This window comes from Tachyglossus aculeatus, chromosome 6 (assembly GCF_015852505.1).
Source record: "Tachyglossus aculeatus isolate mTacAcu1 chromosome 6, mTacAcu1.pri, whole genome shotgun sequence".
Lineage (NCBI taxonomy): Eukaryota > Metazoa > Chordata > Mammalia > Monotremata > Tachyglossidae > Tachyglossus > Tachyglossus aculeatus.
The window spans coordinates 4089346-4109914 of NC_052071.1; the positions used below are offsets into that span (position 1 = coordinate 4089346).

Here is a 20569-nt window from a genome sequence, read left to right on the forward strand (position 1 = left end):
GTGTGTGTCTGAGGCGCTGTGTGTATGTGTGTGGCTGTGCGTGAGGCCGTGAGTGTGTGTGTCTGAGGCTGTGTGTGTGGTGTGTCTGAGGCTGTGTGTGTTTGTCTGAAGCATTGTGTGAGACCGTGTGTGTGTGTGTGTGTGTGTTGGCTTTCACGTGTGTTTGAGGCTCTTTGTGTGTGTGTGGGTGGGTGGGTGTTTGTGTGTGTACGAAGCTGTGCGTGTGTGTGGGTGTATGTCTGAGGGTGGGGGTGGGGGTGCCTGAGCCATTGTGTGTGTGAGGTTGTTGGGTGAGGCCAGGTGTGTGTGTGTGTCTGTGTGTGTCTGAGACTCTGCGTGTTTGTGTGTCAGGTTGTGTGGTGTGTTTGAGGCTATGCGTGAGTGTGAAGTTGGGTGTGTGGGTGTGCCTGAAGTTGTGTGTGGGAGTCCTTGTGTGTGTGTGTGTGTGTGTGTGTGTGTGTGGCTCTGAGGCAATGTGTGAGTGTGAGGCAGTGTGTGTGTATCTGAGGTTGTTTGTGAGAGGCCCTGTGTTTGTGTGTGTGTGTGTGTGTGTCTGAGGCAATGTGTGATTGTGAGGACGTGTGTGGGTGTATCTGAGGTTGTTTGTGAGAGGCCGTGTGTGTGCCTGAAGTGGTATTCGTGTATGTGTGAGTGTGAGGCTGTGTGTGTATGTCTGAGGCTGTGTGTGTGTGTGTGTGTGCGCGTGCTTATCAGGTTGTGTGTGTGTGAGGCCGTGTGTGTGTGTGAGGCTGTGTGTGTGTGTGTGAGGCTGTGTGTGTATGTCTGAGGCTCTGTGTGTGTGAGTCTGTGTGAGTGTGAGGCCATGTGTGTATGTCTGAGGCTGTGTGTGTGTGTGTGTGTGTGTGTGTGTGTGTCCGAGACTGTGAGAGGCCGTGTGTGAGTGTCTGAAGCTGTGTGTGGAGGGGTGTGGGGATGTGTGAGTGTGAGGCCGTGTGTGTGTGTGTGTGTGTGTGTGTGTCTGTGTGTGTTGGGGGAGGGGGGGTTCGCGGGAAGGGGGGGGCGAATCTGTGGAGCAGCTGCTGCCCAGCTGGGCCTCTCTTCTGGAATTCTCCTTCCCGGAGCAAGGAAAAGCCCCGAGGGGCCGGGGGACCCCCCCCATCCCATCCCCCCAATCCCCCCATCCCATTCTCCCAACCCCCCAATCCCCCCATCCCCTCCTCCCCCCATCCCCCCATCCCCATCCCATCCCCCCAATCCCCATCCCCCCAGTCCCCCAATCCCCATCCCCCCAGTCCCCCATCCCATCCCCCCAATCCCCCATCCCATCCCCCCAATCCCCCATCCCATCCCCTCAATCCCCCATCCCATCCCCCCAATCCCCATCCCATCCCCCCAATCCCCCATCCCATCCCCCAGTCCCCCATCCCATCCCCTCAATCCCCCATCCCATCCCCCCAATCCCCCATCCCATCCCCTCAATCCCCCATCCCATCCCCCCAATCCCCCATCCCATCCCCCCAATCCCCCATCCCATCCCCTCAATCCCCCCATCCCATCCCCCCAATCCCCCATCCCATCCCCCCAATCCCCCATCCATCCCCCCAACCCCCATCCCATCCCCCCAATCCCCCATCCCATCCCCCAATCCCCCCATCCCCCATCCCATCCCCCCAATCCCCCCCATCCCATCCCCCCCAATCCCCCCCCATCCCCCACCCCCCCCCACACCCCCTCAGTCAGCTGTCCCAGCACGGCCCGGAGCCGGGGGGATTCAAGGACCACGGGCTGGGATCCACCGGAGCGCTTAGAACAGTGTCTGGCACATGCTAAGCGCTTAGCAAACGCTGTAAAACCAAGAGAAGTGGGCAGAGCCCGGGCTTGGGAGTCAGAGGCCGTGGGTTCGAATGCCGCCTCCGCCACTCGTCCGCCGGGTGACCCTGGGGAAGTCACTTCACTTCTCTTAGAGAAGCAGCGTGGCTCAGCGGAAAGAGCCCGGGCTTTGGCGTCCGAGGTCGTGGGTTCAAATCCCGACTCCGCCGATTGTCAGCTGGGTGACTTAGGGCCAGTCACCTCACTTCTCTGGGCCTCAGTTCCCTCATCTGGAAAATGGGGATGAAGACTGGGAGCCCCCCGTGGGACAACCTGATCGCCTTGTAAGCTCCCCAGCGCTGAGAACAGTGCTTGGCACATAGTAAGCGCTTCATAAATGCCATCAGTATTATTATTATTCCCCGGGCCTCAGTTCCCTCATCTGGAAAATGGGGACGAAGACCGTGAGCCCCACGGGGGACAACCTGATGACCGTGTATCTACTTCAGTGCTTAGAACAGTGCTTGGCACATAGTAAGCGCTTAATAAATACCATTATTATTATTATTATTATTATTCCCTGGGCCTCAGTTCCCTCATCTGGAAAATGGGGGTGAAGACCGTGAGCCCCACATGGGACAACCTGATGACCCTGTATCTACTCCGGCGCTTAGAACAGCGCTTGGCACATAGTAAGCGCTTAATAAATGCCGTCATTATTATTATTATTCCCCGGGCCTCAGTTCCCTCATCTGGAAAATGGGGATGAAGACCGTGAGCCCCACGGGGGACAACCTGATGACCGTGTATCTACTTCAGTGCTTAGAACAGTGCTTGGCACATAGTAAGCGCTTAATAAATGCCATTATTATTATTATTATTATTATTATTCCCCGGGCCTCAGTTCCCTCATCTGGAAAACGGGGATGAAGACCGTGAGCCCCACGGGGGACAACCTGATGACCGTGTATCTACCCCGGCGCTTCGAACAGCGCTTGGCACATAGTAAGCGCTTAACAAATACCATTATGAATGGCCCACCCATTCATTCATTCAGTCGTATTTACTGTGAGCCCGCCGTCGGGTAGGGCCCGTCTCTAGATGTTGCCAACTTGGACTTCCCAAGCGCTTAGTACAGTGCCCTGCACACAGTAAGCGCTCAGTAAATACGATTGAATGAATGAATGAGTGCTTACTGTGTGCAGAGCACTGTACTAAGCGCTTAAGGGCGGATGAGGGTAGAGTCGCCGGCAGCTAAGATGCCCAAGAGAAGCCCCTGCCCGCCGTGAGCCGGCACGTCCACACCAGCGACACGTGGCCCGGGATACCAGCTGGCCGCCGCGCGCCCACGTGGCACATGCCAGCTGCGGAGCGGGAGAAGGGAAATCCTGGCACCGGGCCCGCGTTCGAGATCCGGCCAGGCGGAGCTGGGGCCTAACAATGCCGAGGTCACGGGTTCGAATCCCAGCCGGGTGGCTTGATCCCCTTGCGGCCCTGTCCGATGATTTTTGTTTTTAAATTAGTTAATAATAACAACAATAATGGCATTTGTTAAGCGCTTACTATGTGCAAGGCACTGTTCTAAGCGCTGGGGGTACACAAGACGATCAGGTTGTCCCATTGGGGGCTCACAGTCTTCATCCCCGTTGTACAGATGGGGTAACTGAGTCCCAGTGAAGTGACTAGCCCAAAGTCACACAGCTGACAAGTGGCAGAGCTGGGATTCGAACCCATGACCCCTGACTCCAAAGCCCGTGCTCTTTCCACTGAGCCACGCTGAAGCGCTTACTCTGCGTGCCGGGGAGATCCAGCGCTTAGTCCAGTGCTCTGCACACAGTAAGCGCTCAATAAATACGAATGAATGAATGAATCCAGGGGCGTCGGGGTGGCCCACGGTGGGGCTCACAGTCTCCATCCCCATTTTACAGATGGGGGAACTGAGGCCCAGAGAAATGCTGACAATGACTACCCACCTCGTGGCAAAGTGGGTAATAATAACGATGGCATTTATTAGGCGCTTACTATGTGCCAAGCGCTGTCCTAAGCGCTGGGGAGGTTACAAGGTGATCAGGTTGTCCCACGGGGGGCTCGCGGTCTTTAATCCCCATTTTGCAGATGGGGGAACTGAGGCCCAGAGAAATGCTGACAATGACCACTTCTACACTGTAAGCCCACTGTTGGGTAGGGACCGTCTCTATTTGTTGCCAACTTGTACTCCCCAAGTGCTTAGTACAGTGCTCTGCACACAGTAAACGCTCAATAAATATGATTGATTGACCACTAATAATAATGGTGGCATTTATTAAGCGCTTAGTACGTGCAAAGCACTGTCCTAAGCGCCGGGGAGGTTACAAGGTGATCAGGTCATCCGGTCTCTGTTGCATTACGCAACCTGTCAGTCCTACTTATTGAGCGCTTACTGCGTGCAGAGCACGGGACTAAGCGCTTGGGAAGTACAGTTGGGCAGCAGATAGGGATCGCATCGCTCCCAAGCGCTTAGTACAGTCCAAAGCGCGTAGTACAGCGCTCAGCGCTCCGTTAATCCGACGGAACGAACGACCGCTCGGCTCGAGAAATACCGCTGATTTATTGATTGCGGCCGGGGAACGCGTCGGCCAACCCCGTTGCATTAATAACGATCACGACGACGGTATCTGTCGGGCGCTTACTATGTGCCAAGCACTGTTCTGAGCGCCGGGGCGGATACCAGGCGCTCAGGTTGTCCCACGCGGGGCTCACGGTCCTCCTCCCCGTTTTCCAGGTGCGGTCACCGAGGCCCAGAGACGTGAAGCGACCGGCCCGGAGTCACCCAGCCGACAGGCGGCGGAGCCGGGATTCGAACCCACGACCCCGGACTCCCGAGCCGGGGCTCCTTCCGGTAAGCCACCTCTCCCGGGCGCTCCGCACGCGGTCAGCGCTCGGCAAAGACGACGGAGCGAGGGAATGGCGATCCAAACCCGGCACGGGATGCCGTCGCGCCCTGTCCCCTCCCCGGCGCTCAGCACAGCGCACGCACACAGGAAGCGCTCCATAAATGATAACAATGGTATGTGTTAAGCGCTTACTATGTGCAAAGCACCGTTCTGAGCGCTGTGGAGGTGACAAGGGGATCAGGTTGTCCCACGTCCGTTTTACAGACGAGGGAACTGAGGCACAGGGAAGTGACTCGCCTAAAGTCACCCGGCTGACAAGTGGCGGAGCCGGGATTCGAACCCGTGACCTCGGACTCCAAAGGCCGGGCTCTTTCCACTGAGCCCGCCTCCCCTCCGCTCCTCTCCCGCCTCATCCTTCTGGTCCGATTGAAAGCTCGCCTCCTCCGGGAAGCCTTCCCGGACTACTTCCAGGCCTTCCCGTCTTCCCGTCCGGCCTCGGGATTTTATCCTCGGCCACTTCCCTTATCCGCAGTCTATTTTTACGTCGGCTTGTAGGCGGGGAACGCGCCTCCCCCCTCTGTTATATCGCAGTCCCTAAGGCGCCTAGCACAGAGGCCGGCACAAAGAAAGAATTATAATAATTGCGGGGTCCGTTCGGCACTGGCCACGCTCCCGGGCGCTGTACTAGACGCCGGGGTGGATACGAACCAACCCGGTAAATGCTCGATTTACCGAGCGCCCGCTATGATGACGATGGCATCTATTAATCAATCAATCGTATTCATTCATTCATTCAGTCGTATTTATTGAGCGCTTACTGCGTGCAGACATTCAGTCGTATTTATTGAGCGCCGACTGTGTGCAGAGCACTGTACTAAGCGCTTGGGAAGGACAAGAGCGCTTACTGTGTGCAGAGCACCGTACTAAGCGCTTGGGAAGGACAATCAATCAATCATTTATTGAGCGCTTACTATGTGCAGAGCACTGTACTAAGCGCTTAGGACAAGTTGGCAACGTATAGAGACGGTCCCTACCCAACAGTGGGCTCACAATCTAAAAGGGGTTAAGCGCTTTTTAAGCGCTTACTATGTGCCAAGCGCCGTTCTAAGCGCCGGGGAGGTTCCAAGGTGATCAGGTTGTCCCGTGCGGAGCTCACAGCTTTCATCCCCATTTTCCAGATGAGGGAACCGAGGCCCAGAGAAGTGAAGTGACTCGCCCAAAGCCCCACAACCGACAAGTGGCGGAGCCGGGATTCGAACCCACAACCTCCGACTCCAAAGCCCGGGCTCTTTCCCACTGAACCGCGCCGCTTAGCGCTCGGCTTCGGACAGTTCGACAGAGCTGGCTTTCGTTCGGGCGTACTTATTGAGCGCTTCCCGTGGGCAGAGCACTGTCCCGGCTCCACCGACGGTCAGCTGTGTGACTTTGGGCGAGTCGCTTCACTTCTCTGGGCCTCAGTCCCCTCATCTGTCAAACGGGGATGAAGACCGTGAGCCCCCCGTGGGCCAACCCGATCACCTTGTAACCTCCCCGGCGCTTAGAACAGTGCTTGGCACATAGTAGGCGCTTAATAAATGCCATCATTATTATTACTAAGCGCTCGGAGAGGACAGTTCAACAATAGGGACGGTCGCCGAAAGTTTCCGGTCTAGAGGGGGAGTGGGACTTTGGTGGTGATATTGCTTTGAGAAGCAGCGGGGCTCAGCGGAAAGAGCCCGGGCTTTGGAGTCAGAGGTCACGGGTTCAAATCCCGGCTCCGCCGATTGTCAGCTGGGCGACTTGGGGCGAGTCACTTCGCTTCTCTGGGCCCCAGTTCCCTCATCTGGAAAATGGGATTAAGATTGTGAGCCCCCCGTGGGACAACCTGATCACCCTGTTACCTCCCCAGCGCTTAGAACAGTGCTTTGCACACAGTAAGCGCTTAATAAATGCCATCATTATTATTATTATTTGGAGGCAGAGGTCACGGGTTCAAATCCCGGCTCCGCTGATTGTCAGCTGGGCGACTTGGGGCGAGTCACTTCGCTTCTCTGGGCCCCAGTTCCCTCATCTGGAAAATGGGATTAAGACTGTGAGCCCCCCGTGGGACAACCTGAGCACCCTGTTACCTCCCCAGCGCTTAGAACAGTGCTTGGCACATAGTAAGCGCTTAATAAATGCCATCATTATTATTATTATTTGGAGGCAGAGGTCACGGGTTCAAATCCCGGCTCCGCCGATTGTCAGCTGGGCGACTTGGGGCGAGTCACTTCGCTTCTCTGGGCCCCAGTTCCCTCATCTGTAAAATGGGATTAAGACTGTGAGCCCCCCGTGGGACAACCTGAGCACCCTGTTACCTCCCCAGCGCTTAGAACAGTGCTTGGCACATAGTAAGCGCTTAATAAATGCCATCATTATTATTATTATTTGGAGGCAGAGGTCACGGGTTCAAATCCCGGCTCCGCCGATTGTCAGCTGGGCGACTTGGGGCGAGTCACTTCGCTTCTCTGGGCCCCAGTTCCCTCATCTGTAAAATGGGATTAAGACTGAGAGCCCCCCGTGGGACAACCTGATCACCCCGTTACCTCCCCAGCGCTTAGAACAGTGCTTTGCACTTTGTAAGCGCTTAATAAATGCCATCATTATTATTATTATTTGGAGGCAGAGGTCACGGGTTCAAATCTCAGCTCCGCCGATTGTCAGCTGGGCGACTTGGGGCGAGTCACTTCGCTTCTCTGGGCCTCAGTTCATTCATTCATTCATTCAATGGTATTTATTGAGCGCTTACTGGGTGCAGAGCACTGTACTAAGCGCTTGCGAAGTGCAAGTCGGCAACATATAGGGACGGTCACTATCCAACAACGGGCTCTCATCTGGAAAACGGGGGTGAAGACTGGGAGCCCCCCGTGGGGCGACCCGATCACCTTGTAACCTCCCCAGCGCTTAGAACGGCGCTTCGCACATAGTAAGCGCTTAACACGTGCCGTCGTCATCATCGTAAATTAGAATCTATAAAGATATCGACGTAAGCGCTTTGGGGAAGTCAGAGGTCGTGGGTTCTAATCCCGGCTCCGCCACCCGTCTGCCGTGTGACCCCGGGCCTCGGTTCCCTCATCAGATGGGGGCCGGGAGCCCCGCGGGGGACAGGGACCGCGCCCGGCGCTCAGTACAGCGCCCGCCCCGCGGTGAGCGCTTAAATACCGTCCTTACAGTCCTTGCCGGGGGCTTACTACGTGCCAGGCGCTGTTCTGAGCGCCGAGGGGGGAGATCCAAGGTCATCAGGTTGTGGGGCTGGCGGTCTTCACCCCCATTTCCCAGCGGAGGGTCGGGGAAGGGAAGTGACTCGTCCAAGGTCACACGGCGGGCAAGTGGCGGAGCCAGGATTAGAACCCAGGGCCTGCTGGCTGCCGGGCGAGGGCTCTACCCACCGGGCCACGCTGCTTTTCTCTGTCACACACACACTGTCACACCACACACATCTACACACACCTGTCTCTCATTTAACCCCCGGCCTGCTGTGTCCCGCCCCCGCCTCCCCGCAACAACACGACACATCTTACACCCGGGTCGGTGTGGTTAATTATTTTTAGTCTCGTTTTTTCTAGGAAAAAGCAACCAGAAAATAATTCAGAGTTTGTACAAAACGGTTTTCTTTTTTTTTTCGTCGTCCGGGGAGCGGGGTGGTTTGGGGGGTGTTTTTTTTTTTTGTTTTTTTGGTTTTTTTTTACATAACTCCTTTTCCAAAAAGACTCGTATTTACACGCACAAAAGGGCCCTGGAACAAAGGAAACCTTGGGCGGGGGCGAGGAGCCGGGTTTTTGTATTTTTTTTGGGGGGGGTTGGGGGGGGCGATGCGGGTTCGGGGGCCGGCTCTGGGTTCAAAGTGCACCAGCTGTGAGTTGGGGGGCGCGGGGGGGGGACGCGACGCGGAGGTGGCGGCGAGGCTTGGGCTTCTCCCCGCCGACCGCCGTGTGACCTTGGGTGAGTCACTTCCCTGGGAGGGGATGGAGTGGGGGGGGGGGGTCCCCCGGTTTCCCAGGGTGGACCGATGCCCTCGCCTCAAAGCCCCCAGACTCGGGTGCCCAGCCCGGCCCCTCGTTCCCGTGGCAACGGCCGATTAACCCGGTAATTACCCTGTGAGGTCCCCCCCGTCCGCGGGGGGAGAAGGCGGGAAATCGGAGGGGGTTCGGGGGGCTCCCCTCCCCATCCTCGCGGACGGCCGCCGCCGAGTCAGCCGGTGGTGAACGCAAAGAGTTTTTTTTTTCAAAAAAAAAACAACAAAAAAGAAAAGAGCTGGTGGCGGGTGGGGGTCCGTCAGCGTCCGGGTGGGCGCCCCTCCGCCGCCCCGTCAGACCTTGTAGTAGATGTTGGCGGGGCTCTGGGGGGGCATCTCCTGGACGATGTAGACGGGGTGGCCGTAGTCGCCGCTGACCTTCTCGTAGTGGGGGCAGTAGTTGTTCTCCGCAGTCCGGAGGGGGATGATGATGTCGCTGGCCTCGGTGCCCGCCGTGCCCCCGCCGCCGCCGCCGCCGCCGCCGCCGCCCCCCGCCACCCGGGCCCGGCCCGCCGCCCGGGCCCAGCCCCCCGAGGCCGCCCTTGGGCCCGGGGCCGGCCAGGGTCCGGAGGGACAGGGCGGCCGCCCGCGCCTGGCTGTGCCGGCGGTGCCGTTTGCGCAGCTTGAGCAGCAGCACCGTGAGGAAGATGATGAGGAGGAGGAAGATGACGCAGCCGGCCCCGATGGCGGCGAACACGGCCACCTTGGAGCCGAAGAAGCCGTCCGCCACGCCGCCGCCGCCGCCCGCCTGGTTCACCGTCTCTGCCGAGGGAACGGAGAGGCGGCCGTCACCAGCCGGGTCAGGATTCGGCGACCGCGGGCGCGACGGGGCCTCGGTTTCCCCATACCCACCCCGTGCCCGGCACGCGGCGAGCGCCTCGCCCGTGATCGCGCTGGTACCCGTTAAGCGCCTACTACGTGCAAAGCGCCCGTTCTAAGCACCGGGGGATCAGGCGGTCCCGCGGTCTTCAGCCCCGTTTGACGGATGAGGGGACTGAGGCCCGGAGAAGTGAAGTGACCGGCCCCAAGTCGCCCAGCGGGCGGGTGGCGGGTGGCGGGATTCGAACCCGCGACCCCTGACTCCCGAGCCCGGGCTCTTTCCACCGCTTCTCCGGCCCCGATGCCACGGTTATCCGTAAGACCCCCCCAGGGGGTACCGGGGAGGCCGAAGCGGGAGCCGGGGGTCGCGGGTTCGAATCCCGGCTCCGCCGCTTGCCTGCCGGGCGACCTTGGGCGAGCCACTTCGCTTCTCCGGGCCTCAGTCATCATCGTCATCGTCAATCGTATTTATTGAGCGCTTACTGTGTGCGGAGCACTGGACTGAGCGCTTGGGAAGGACAAATTCTGTCAAACGGGAATGAGGACCGTGCTCTGCACAAAGTAAGCGCTCAATAAATGCGATTGATGGATTGATCGATTGACCGGGGGGTCCCACGTGGGACAACCCGACGGCCTCGCTTGGGACGGCGCCTGGCCCGTAGTGAGCGCTCGGCCGATATGGTCATCATCGTTATCGCCCGAGGGAATGAGAGGGTTGGGATTCGGGCCGGAGGAGGATGTGTTTCGGGATCACGCCGGGGTGCTTCTCCGGGCCTCAGTCCCCTCTTCATCATCGTCATCATCATCATCAATCGTATTTATTGAGCGCTTACTGTGTGCAGAGCACTGGACTAAGCGCTTGGGAAGGACAAATTCTGTCAAACGGGGATGAGGACCGGGGGATCCCACGTGGGACAACCCGACGGCCTCGCTTGGGACGGCGCCCGGCCCGTAGCGAGCGCTCGGCCGATAGTAGCGAGCGCTTAGTCCAGTGCTCTGCACATAGTAAGCGCTCAATAAATACGATTGATGATCGATGACATTATCATTATCACCCGAGGGGGCGAGAGGGTTGGGATTCAGGCCGGAGAGCGGGGGTGTGTTTCGGGATCACGCCGGGGGGGGGGGCTTCTCCGGGCCTCGGTTTCCCCTTTTCGCCAACCGGGGACGCGAGCCCCCTCTCCCCCGGCGCTTCGGAGACGGGGGGCGCGAGGTGGGCACTCACCGTGCTTGCCGTCCGTGCCGCCGGAAGGCCGGGCCCCCCGGGGGGCTTGGGTGGCCGCCCCCGCCGCGTTGTCCGCCGCCTCCTTGCCGGGCCGGCCGGTGGCCGGCGGCTCCGGCCCGGCCCCGCTGGGGTCTGGGGGACAGACGTGGAGGGATGGCGGTTAGACTCGGGGGGGTGCCCGCCCTCGCCCGCCCGCCCGCCCGCCCGCGCCCCGGGCACTCACCCTGGCCGACCTTCATGACGATCTTCATGGAGCGGGACTGGCACACCCCGCCCTCGCGGTTCTCCAGCCCCTCCAGGCTCCCGTTAGACGTGGCTGGGGGAGACAGAGGACGGGCATTCGTTCCCTCCCTCCTATCTACTGAGCGCCCGCGGAGGACGGGACAGGGGGCGGGGGCTACGGCCCGGGTTCTCATCCCGCCTCCGCCAGCCGGGTGACTCGAGGCGCTGGGAAATGGGGACGGAGACCGCGAGTCCAACCTGGTGCGCCTGGATCCGTCCCGGCGCTTAGCGCTTGCTCTTCCCAAGCGCTTAGTACAGTGCTCTGCACCCAGGAAGCGCTCAATAAATACGGCTGAATGAATGAATGGACGACGGAGATGGGGAGCCCCGCGCGGGACGGAGACCGCGAGTCCAACCTGGTGCGCCTGGATCCGTCCCGGCGCTTAGCGCTTGTTCTTCCCAAGCGCTTAGTACAGTGCTCTGCACCCAGGAAGCGCTCAATAAATACGGCTGAATGAATGAATGAATGAATGGACGATGGAGACTGGGAGCCCCGCGCGAGACGGGGACCGAGTCCAACCTGGTGCGCCTGGATCCGTCCCGGCGCTTGTTGCCGGCTTGGACTTCCCAAGCGCTTAGTACAGTGCTCTGCACCCAGGAAGCACTCAATAAATACGGCTGAGTGAATGAATGGACGACGGAGAGCGGGAGCCCCACGCGGGACGGGGACCGAGTCCAACCTGTTGCGCCTGGATCCGTCCCGGTGCTTAGCGCTTGTTCTTCCCAAGCGCTTAGTACAGTGCTCTGCACCCAGGAAGCGCTCAATAAATACGGCTGAATGAATGAATGAATGGACGATGGAGACTGGGAGCCCCGCGCGAGACGGGGACCGAGTCCAACCTGGTGCGCCTGGATCCGTCCCGGCGCTTGTTGCCGGCTTGGACTTCCCAAGTGCTTAGTACAGTGCTCTGCACCCAGGAAGCGCTCAATAAATACGACTCTATTCTATTTATTTTATTTTGTTAGTATGTTTGGTTTTGTTCTCTGTCTCCCCCTTTTAGACTGTGAGCCCACTGGTGGGTAGGGACTGTCTCTAGATGTTGCCAACTTGGACTTCCCAAGCGCTTAGTACAGTGCTCTGCACCCAGTAAGCGCTCAGTAAATACGATTGATTGATTGATTGATTGAATGACAGTGCTTGGCACCTAGTAAGCGCTTAACAGATACCACCGTTATTACGATGCGTCCAGTCTAGAGGACGCGCGCAGACACCCGTAGTGAAGTCGGTCGTATTTATTGAGCGCTTCCCGTGTGCAGAGCACTGTACTGAGCGCTTGGGAGAGGACGATACACCCCTAGCCTTTGGCCTTCTCCCGCCTACACCCGTGCAGCAGCTCACTGGGGACAGGGAACGTGCCTGTTCATTGTCGTATCGTCATTCATTCATTCAGTCGTATTTATTGAGCGCTTACTGGGTGCAGAGCACTGTACTAAGCGCTTGGGAAGTACAGGTTGGCAACATCTAGAGACGGTCCCTACCCGACAGCGGGCTCACAGTCTAGAAGAAAGGGAAGATGGCCGAGGAAGGTTCCTCTCCCCGGCGCTCAGCCCACTGCTCTGCACACGGTAAGCGCTCAATAAATACCAAAGATCGGAGGAATGGGGCGGAGAGCGCGTCTTATCGACTCTGTTGTACTGGACTCTCCCAAATACTTAGGCCAGTGCTCCGCACGTAATGATAATGATTATTTTGGTATTTGTTGAGTGCTTACTACGTGCCGAGCACTGTTCTGAGCGCTGGGGGAGATACAAGGTGATCGGGTTGTCCCACGTGGGGGCTCACGGTCTTCATCCCCATTTTCCAGATGAGGGAACTGAGGCCCAGAGAATAACAATAATAATGATGATGATGATGATGGCATTTATTAAGCGCCTACTATGTGCCAAGCACTGTTCCAAGCGCTGGGGCCGTTACAAGGTGCTCAGGTTGTCCCACGGGGGGGCTCACGGTCTTCACCCCCATTTTCCAGATGAGGGAACCGAGGCCCAGAGAATAACAATAATAATGATGATGATGATGGCATTTATTAAGCGCCTACTATGTGCCAAGCACTGTTCCAAGCGCTGGGGCCGTTACAAGGTGATCAGGTTGTCCCACGGGGGTGCTCACGGTCTTCACCCCCATTTTCCAGATGAGGGAACTGAGGCCCAGAGAAGTGAAGTGACCCGCCCAAAGTCACACAGCTGATGAGTGGCGGGGCGGGGATTCGAACCCACGACCTCCGACTCCCAAGCCCGGGCTCTTTCCCCTGAGCCGCGCTGCTTCTCGGTAGTAAGCGCTCGGTAAATACCGTCGATAGACGGTGGGCAGGGACCGGGTCGGCCAACTCTGTCGTGTTGGCCTCTCCCGAGCGCTCAGTACAGCGCTCTGCGCCCGGAGAGCGCTCAGTAAATAGCACAGATCCCAAGGAGTGACCGTGGGCAGAGAACGCGGCGGCCAACGCTGTCGCGCTGGACTCGCCCGGGCGCTTAGTCCGGCGTCCTGCACACTGCAAGCAGGGAACGTGTACCCGACTCCGTCGCGTCGTCCTCTCCCCGGCGCTCCATAAATTCATCCCTTCATCCCAGTGTATTTACTGAGCACTCCCAGCGTGCTATATATGTATAGATGTTTGTACATATTTATTACTCTATTTATTTATCTTACTTGTACATATCTATTCGATTTATTTTATTACTATGTTTGGTTTTGTTCTCTGTCTCCCCCTTCTAGACTGTGAGCCCTGTGTCCAGTGCTCTGCACACAGTAAGCGCTCAATAAATACGATTGATTGATTGATTGATATCTATTCTATTTATTTTATTTTAATATGTTTGGTTTTGTTCTCCGTCTCCCCCTCCTAGACCGTGAGCCCACTGTTGGGTAGGGACCGTCTCTATATGTTGCCAACTTGGACTTCCCAAGCGCTTAGTACAGTGCTCTGCACACAGTAAGCGCTCAGTACGATTGATTGATTGATTGATATCTATTCTATTTATTTTATTTTGTTACTATGTTTGGTTTTGGTCTCCATCTCCCCCTTCTAGACTGTGAGCCCGCTGTTGGGTAGGGACCGTCTCTGTAGGTTGCCAACTTGTACTTCCCAAGCGCTTAGTACAGTGCTCTGCACACAGTAAGCACCCAATAAATATGATTGACTGATTGATATCTATTCTATGTATTTTATTTTGTTACTATGTTTGGTTTTCTTCTCCGTCTCCCCCTTCTAGACCGTGAGCCCAGTGTGGGTAGGGACCGTCTCGATATGTTGCCAACTTGGACTTCCCAAGAGCTCAGTACAGTGCTCTGCACACAGTAAGTGCTCAGTACGATTGATTGATTGATTGATATCTATTCTATTTATTTTATTTTGTTACTATGTTTGGTTTTGGTCTCCGTCTCCCCCTTCTAGACCGTGAGCCCGCTGTTGGGTAGGGACCGTCTCTCTATGTTGCCAACTTGGACTTCCCAAGTGCTCAGTACAGTGCTCTGCACACAGTAAGCGCTCAATAAATACAATTGATTGATTGATTGATATCTATTCTATTTATTTTATTTTAATATGTTTGGTTTTGGTCTCTGTCTCCCCCTTCTAGACCGTGAGCCCACTGTTGGGTAGGGACCGTCTCGATATGTTGCCAACTTGGACTTCCCAAGAGCTCAGTACAGTGCTGTGCACACAGTAAGCGCTCAATAAATACAATTGATTGATTGATTGATTGATTGATTGTTTGCAGAGCACCGGACGAAGCGCTCGGGAAGGCCGACGCAGAGCGACAACGGGCCGGAAGGTGGCTAAACACGGCGGCCGCCTGTGCTGAACCGCCCCCCCCCGCCCCCAGAGCGCTCAGTACGGCGCCCCGGGCCCGGACTCACAGGTGATGTAGTAATCGCGGCGGCGCTTGAACTCCAGGCCCATGTAGTTGGGGCTGAACTCCTGGAACTTGATGGTGAAGCGGATCTCGGTGTCGGGCCGGTTGCAGGTGACCAGCACGTTGGGGTCCAGGACGGTGCTGCAGGCGGCCGCCTGCTCCCTCCGCACCAGGTACAGCTTGTAGTACTCGTAGGGCCGCCCGGCCTCCGCCCGCGGGCACGTGATGTCCAGCTTGTCCCCGATCTCCGGGTGGATCACCAGCCCCGTCCCGCTCAGGAATCTGCCGGGGGCCACGGGACGCCTCAGTGCCCCGGCCGGGGGACGCCCATCGCCCCCGTCGCCGGGCCTGGGATGGTCAAGTGGCCCCGAGAGACCCCTCTCCCGCCCCTTCACCGGGCCTGGGATCGTCACCTCCCCCCAAGAGACCCCCCTCCCACCCCCATCACCGGGCCTGGGATGGTCAAGTGGCCCCCAGAGACCCCTCTCCCGCCCCTTCACCGGGCCTGGGATCGTCACCTCCCCCCAAGAGACCCCCCTCCCACCCCCATCACTGGGCCTGGGATGGTCAAGTGGCCCCCAGAGACCCCTCTCCCGCCCCCTCACCGGGCCTGGGATCGTCACCTCCGCCCCCAGAGGCCCCCCAGGTGGACCCAAGTCCGTCACCCCCAGAGACCCCTCTCCCGTCCCCTCACCGGGCCTGGGATGGTCAAGTGGCCCCCAGAGACCCCTCTCCCACCCCTTCACCGGGCCTAGGATCATCACCTCCCCCCAAGAGACCCCCCAGGCGGACCCAAGTCCGTCACCCCCAGAGACCCCTGTCACACCCACCTCACCGGGCCTGGGATGGTCAAGTCGCCCCCAGAGACCCCTGTCCCGCCCCCTCACCAGGCCTGGGATTATCACCTGCCCCCCAGAGACCCCCCTCCCACCCCGGTCACCGGGCCTGGGATGGTCAAGTCTCCCCCAGAGACCCCTCTCCCGCCCCCTCACCAGGCCTGGGATCGTCACCTCCCTCCCAGAGACCCCCCTCCCGCCCCCGTCACCAGGCCTGGGATGGTCAAGTCACCCCCAGAGACCCCTCTCCCGCCCCCTCACGGGGCCTGGGATGGTCAAGTGGCCCCCAGAGACCCCTCTCCCACCCCCTCACCGGGCCTGGGATCGTCACCTCCCCCCCAGAGACCCCCCTCCCGCCCTCGTCACCGGGCCTGGGATGGTCAAGTCGCCCCCAGAGACCCCTCTCCCGCCCCCTCACTGGGCCTGGGATGGTCAAGGGTCAAGTCAGCCCCAGAGACCCCTCTCCCGCCCCCTCACCAGGCCTGGGATCATCACCTCCCCCCCAGAGACCCCCCCCCCCCCCCCCAGGCGGACCCAAGTCCGTCACCCCCAGAGACCCCTCTCCCACCCACCTCACTGGGCCTGGGATGGTCAAGTCACCCCCAGAGACCCCTCTCCCGCCCCCCTCAATGGGCCTGGGCTCGTCACCTCCCTCCCAGAGACCCCCCTCCCGCCCCCGTCACCGGGCCTGGGATGGTCAAGTCGCCCCCAGAGACCCCTGTCCCGCCCCGTCACCAGGCCTGGGATGGTCAAGTCGCCCCCAGATACCCCTCTCCCGCCCCCGGGTTCATCACCTCCCCCCCAGAGACCCCCCAGGTGGACCCAAGTCCGTCACCCGCAGAGACCCCTCTCCCGTCCCCTCACCGGGCCTGGGATCATTAAGTCACCCCCAGAGACCCCTCTTCTGCCCCCTCACCGGGCCTGGGATGGTCAAGTGGCCCCCAGAGACCCCTCTCCCGCCCCCTCACCAGGCCTGGGATCGTCACCTCCCCCCCAGAGACCCCCCCAGGCGGACCCAAGTCCGTCACCCCCAGAGACCCCTCTCGCCAGGCCCGAGACCATCACCCCCAGAGACCCCCTCTCACTGGCCCCGGGCCCATCACCCCCCCGGAGACCCCCTCGCCGGCCCCCGGGGACCCTCCCTACGGAAACCCAGAGACCACCCACCCCCAGACACTCCCTTGCTTGACGGGGGGGGACCGTCACCCCCCCCCAGGGATCCCCTCACTGGCCCCAGGCCCGTCACCCCCAGAGGACCCTCCCTCACTCCCTGGAGACCCCCTAGCCGGCCCCCGGGGACCCTCCCCACAGAAACCCAGAGACCACCCCCCTCCAGACACTCCCTTGCCAGACCCCTCAGAGACCCCCTCACCGGCCCCAGGACCGTCCCCCACAGACGGGTCTGCTGTGTGACCCCGGGTGAGTCGCTTCATCTCTCTGGGCCTCAGTTCCCTCGCCGGTAAAATGGGGACGGAGACCGTGAGCCCCATGGGGGCAGAGACTGTGTCCAACCCGATTTGCTTAGTACAGTGCCTGGCACATAGTAAGCGCTTAACAAATAGCACACCTATTAATAATAATGATGGCATTTATTAAGCACTTGCTATGTGCTAAGCGCCGGGGAGGTTACAGGGTGATCAGCGTGGCTCAGTGGAAAGAGCCCAGGCTTTGGAGTCAGAGGTCATGGGTTCAAATCCCCGCTCCACCGTCAGCTGTGTGACTTTGGGCAAGTCACTTCACTTCTCCGTGCCTCAGTTCCCTCATCTGGAAAATGGGGATTAAAACTGTGAGCCCTCCGTGGGACAAGCTGATCACCTTGTAACCTCCGCAGCGCTTAGAACAGTGCTTTGCACATAGTAAGCGCTTAACAAATACCATTATTATTATTATTATTAATCCCCATTTTCCAGATGAGGTCTGGAACTGAGGCCCAGAGAAGTGAAGTGAGTCGCCCAAAGTCACCCAGCTGACAATTGGCGGAGCCGGGACTTGAACCCATGACCTCTGACTCCAAAGGCCGGGCTCTTTCCACTGAGCCACGCTGCTTGTATTATTACTATACCCCCCGTTAAGCCCGCGACTTCATCCCCAAAGATCTCCACAAGAGACTTGGGTTATCCCTCAAAGAGACCCTCCTCACTGGGCCATTCATTCATTCATTCATTCATTCAATCGTATTTATTGAGCGCTTCCTGTGTGCAGAGCACTGGACTAAGCGCTTGGGAAGGACAAGTTGGCAACATATAGAGACGGTCCCTACCCAACAGTGGGCTCACAGTCTAGAAGGGCCAAGGACCGTTACCTTCAGAGACCCCCCAAATTTTATTTTGTTAGTATGTTTGGTTTTGTTCTCTGTCTCCCCCTTTTAGACTGTGAGCCCACTGTTGGGTAGGGACTGTCTCTATATGTTGCCAATTTGTACTTCCCAAGCGCTTAGTCCAGTGCTCTGCACATAGTAAGCGCTCAATAAATACGATTGATTGATTGATTGATTGGGGGGGGGGACTGTTATGGCCCAGAGACCCCCTCGCCAGCCCCGTCGCAGTCCAGGACCGCCACCTGCTGAGACCCCCTTGGGGGCCCAGGACCGTCCCCCCCAAAAGTTACCCCTCGCTAGGCCTGGGACTTCATCCCCAAAGATAAGAATAATAATAATGATGGCATTTATTAAGCGCTTACTACGTGCAAAGCACTGCTCTAAGCGCCGGGGAGGTTACAAGGTGATCAGGTTGTCCCATAGTGGGGCTCACAGTCTTCATCCCCATTTTAGTAGTAATAATAATGATGATGGTATTTGTTAAGTGCCTTACTATGTGCAAAGCAGTGCTCTAAACGCTGGGGAGGTTACAAATAATGATAATAATGATGGCATTTATTAAGCGCTTACTACGTGCAAAGCACTGCTCTAAGTGCTGGGGAGGTTACAAATAATAATAATGATGGCATTTATTAAGCGCTTACTACATGCAAAGCACTGCTCTAAGCGCCGGGGAGGTTACAAAGTGATCAGGTTGTCCCACAGTGGGGCTCACAGTCTTCATCCCCATTTTAGCAATAATAATAATAATGATGGTATTTGTTAAGCGCTTACAATGTGCAAAGCACTGCTCTAAGCGCTGGGGAGGTTACAAATAATAATAATAATGATGGCATTTATTAAGCGCTTATTATGTGCAAAGCACTGCTCTAAGCGCCAGGGAGGTTACAAGGTGATCAGGTTGTCCCACAGTGGGGCTCACGGTCTTCATCCCCATTTTAGTAATAATAATAATAATGATGGTATTTGTTAAGCGCTTACTATGTGCAAAGCACTGTTCTAAGCGCCGGGGAGGTTACAAATAATGATAATAATGATGGCATTTATTAAGCGCTTACTATGTGCAAAGCAGTGCTCTAAGCGCAGGGGAGGTTACAAAGCGATCAGGTTGTCCCACAGTGGGGCTCACGGTCTTCATCCCCATTTTAGTAATAATAATATTGATGATGGTATTTAAGCGCTTACTATGTGCAAAGCACTGCTCTAAGCGCTGGGGAGGTTACAAATAATAATAATAATGATGGCATTTATTAAGCGCTTACTACGTGCAAAGCACTGCTCTAAGCGCTGGGGAGGTTACAAAGTGATCAGGTTGTCCCACAGTGGGGCTCACGGTCTTCATCCCCATTTTAGTAATAATAATAATAATGATGATGATGATGGTATTTGTTAAGCGCTTACTATGTGCAAAGCACTGCTCTAAGCGCCAGGGAGGTTACAAAGTGATCAGGTTGTCCCACAGTGGGGCTCACAGTCTTCATCCTCATTTTAGTAATAATAATAATAATTATTATTATGGCATTTGTTAAGCGCTTACTATGTGCAAAGCACTGTTCTAAGTGCTGGGGGGGGATAACAATGTGATCAAGTTGTCCCACGTGGGGCTCACAGTCTTAATCCCCATTTTTACAGATGAGGTAACTGAGGCTCAGAGAAGTGAAGTGACTTGCCCAAGGTCACACAGCAGACTCGTGGAGGAGCCGGGATTCAAACCCACGACCTCTGACTCCAAAGCCCGGGCTCTTTCCACTGAGCCATGCTGCTTCTCCGTATTGGTTAAGCGCTTACTATGTGCCAAGCACTGCTCTAAGCGCCGGGGAGGTTACAAAGCGATCAGGTTGTCCCACATTGGGGCTCATGGTCTTCATCCCCATTTTAGTAATAATAATAATGATGATGATGGTATTGGTTAAGCGCTTACTATGTGCCAAGCACTGCTCTAAGCGCCGGGGAGGTTACAAAGCGATCAGGTTGTCCCACGGGGGGCTCACGGTCTTCATCCCCATTTTAGTAATAATAATAATAATGATGGTATTTGTTAAGCGCTTACTATGTGCAAAGCACTGCTCTAAGCGCTGGGGAGGTTACAAATAATGATAACAACGATGGCATTTATTAAGCGCTCACTACGTGCAAAGCACTGCTCTAAGCGCCGGGGAGGTTACAAAGCGATCAGGTTGTCCCACGGGGGGCTCACGGTCTTCATCCCCATTTTCCAGATGAGGGAACTGAGGCCCAGAGAAGTGAAGTGCCTCGCCCAAAGTCTCCCAGCTGGCAATTGGCAGCGCCGGAATTCGAACCCCTGACCCCTGACCCCAAAGCCCGGGATCTTTCCGCTGAGCCACTCCCACGGGGAGCTCCCAGCCTTCACCCCCGTTTTCCAGATGAGGGAACCGAGGCCCAGAGAAGTGAGGTGACTCGTCCAGAGTCACACAGCTAATTGATCTCGGGGTGTAGAGATCAATTCTGGGGGGCAGAAGGTCGGGGGTTCTCATCCCGGCTTCACTGCTTGTCTGCCGTGTGACCTTGGGCCGGTCACTTCCCCGCTCCGGGCCTCAGTTC

The 20569-nt window shown here is 57.3% G+C and overlaps 1 protein-coding gene across 1 annotated transcript in view; it reads right to left on the reverse strand.

Annotated features, from left to right (window-relative positions):
* Positions 1–8189: 8189 nt before the first annotated feature.
* The window catches only part of EFNB1 (ephrin B1), a 33853-nt gene continuing 21473 nt past the window's right edge, over positions 8190–20569 (reverse strand). The window contains exons 4-8 of the mRNA XM_038748406.1: positions 14859–15136; positions 10944–11036; positions 10721–10852; positions 9228–9438; positions 8190–9145 (exon numbers count right to left, since the gene is read on the reverse strand). Coding sequence (XP_038604334.1) covers positions 8971–9145; positions 9228–9438; positions 10721–10852; positions 10944–11036; positions 14859–15136 — 889 coding nt within the window. The 3' untranslated portion in view covers positions 8190–8970. The remainder of the gene's footprint in view (positions 9146–9227; positions 9439–10720; positions 10853–10943; positions 11037–14858; positions 15137–20569) is intronic.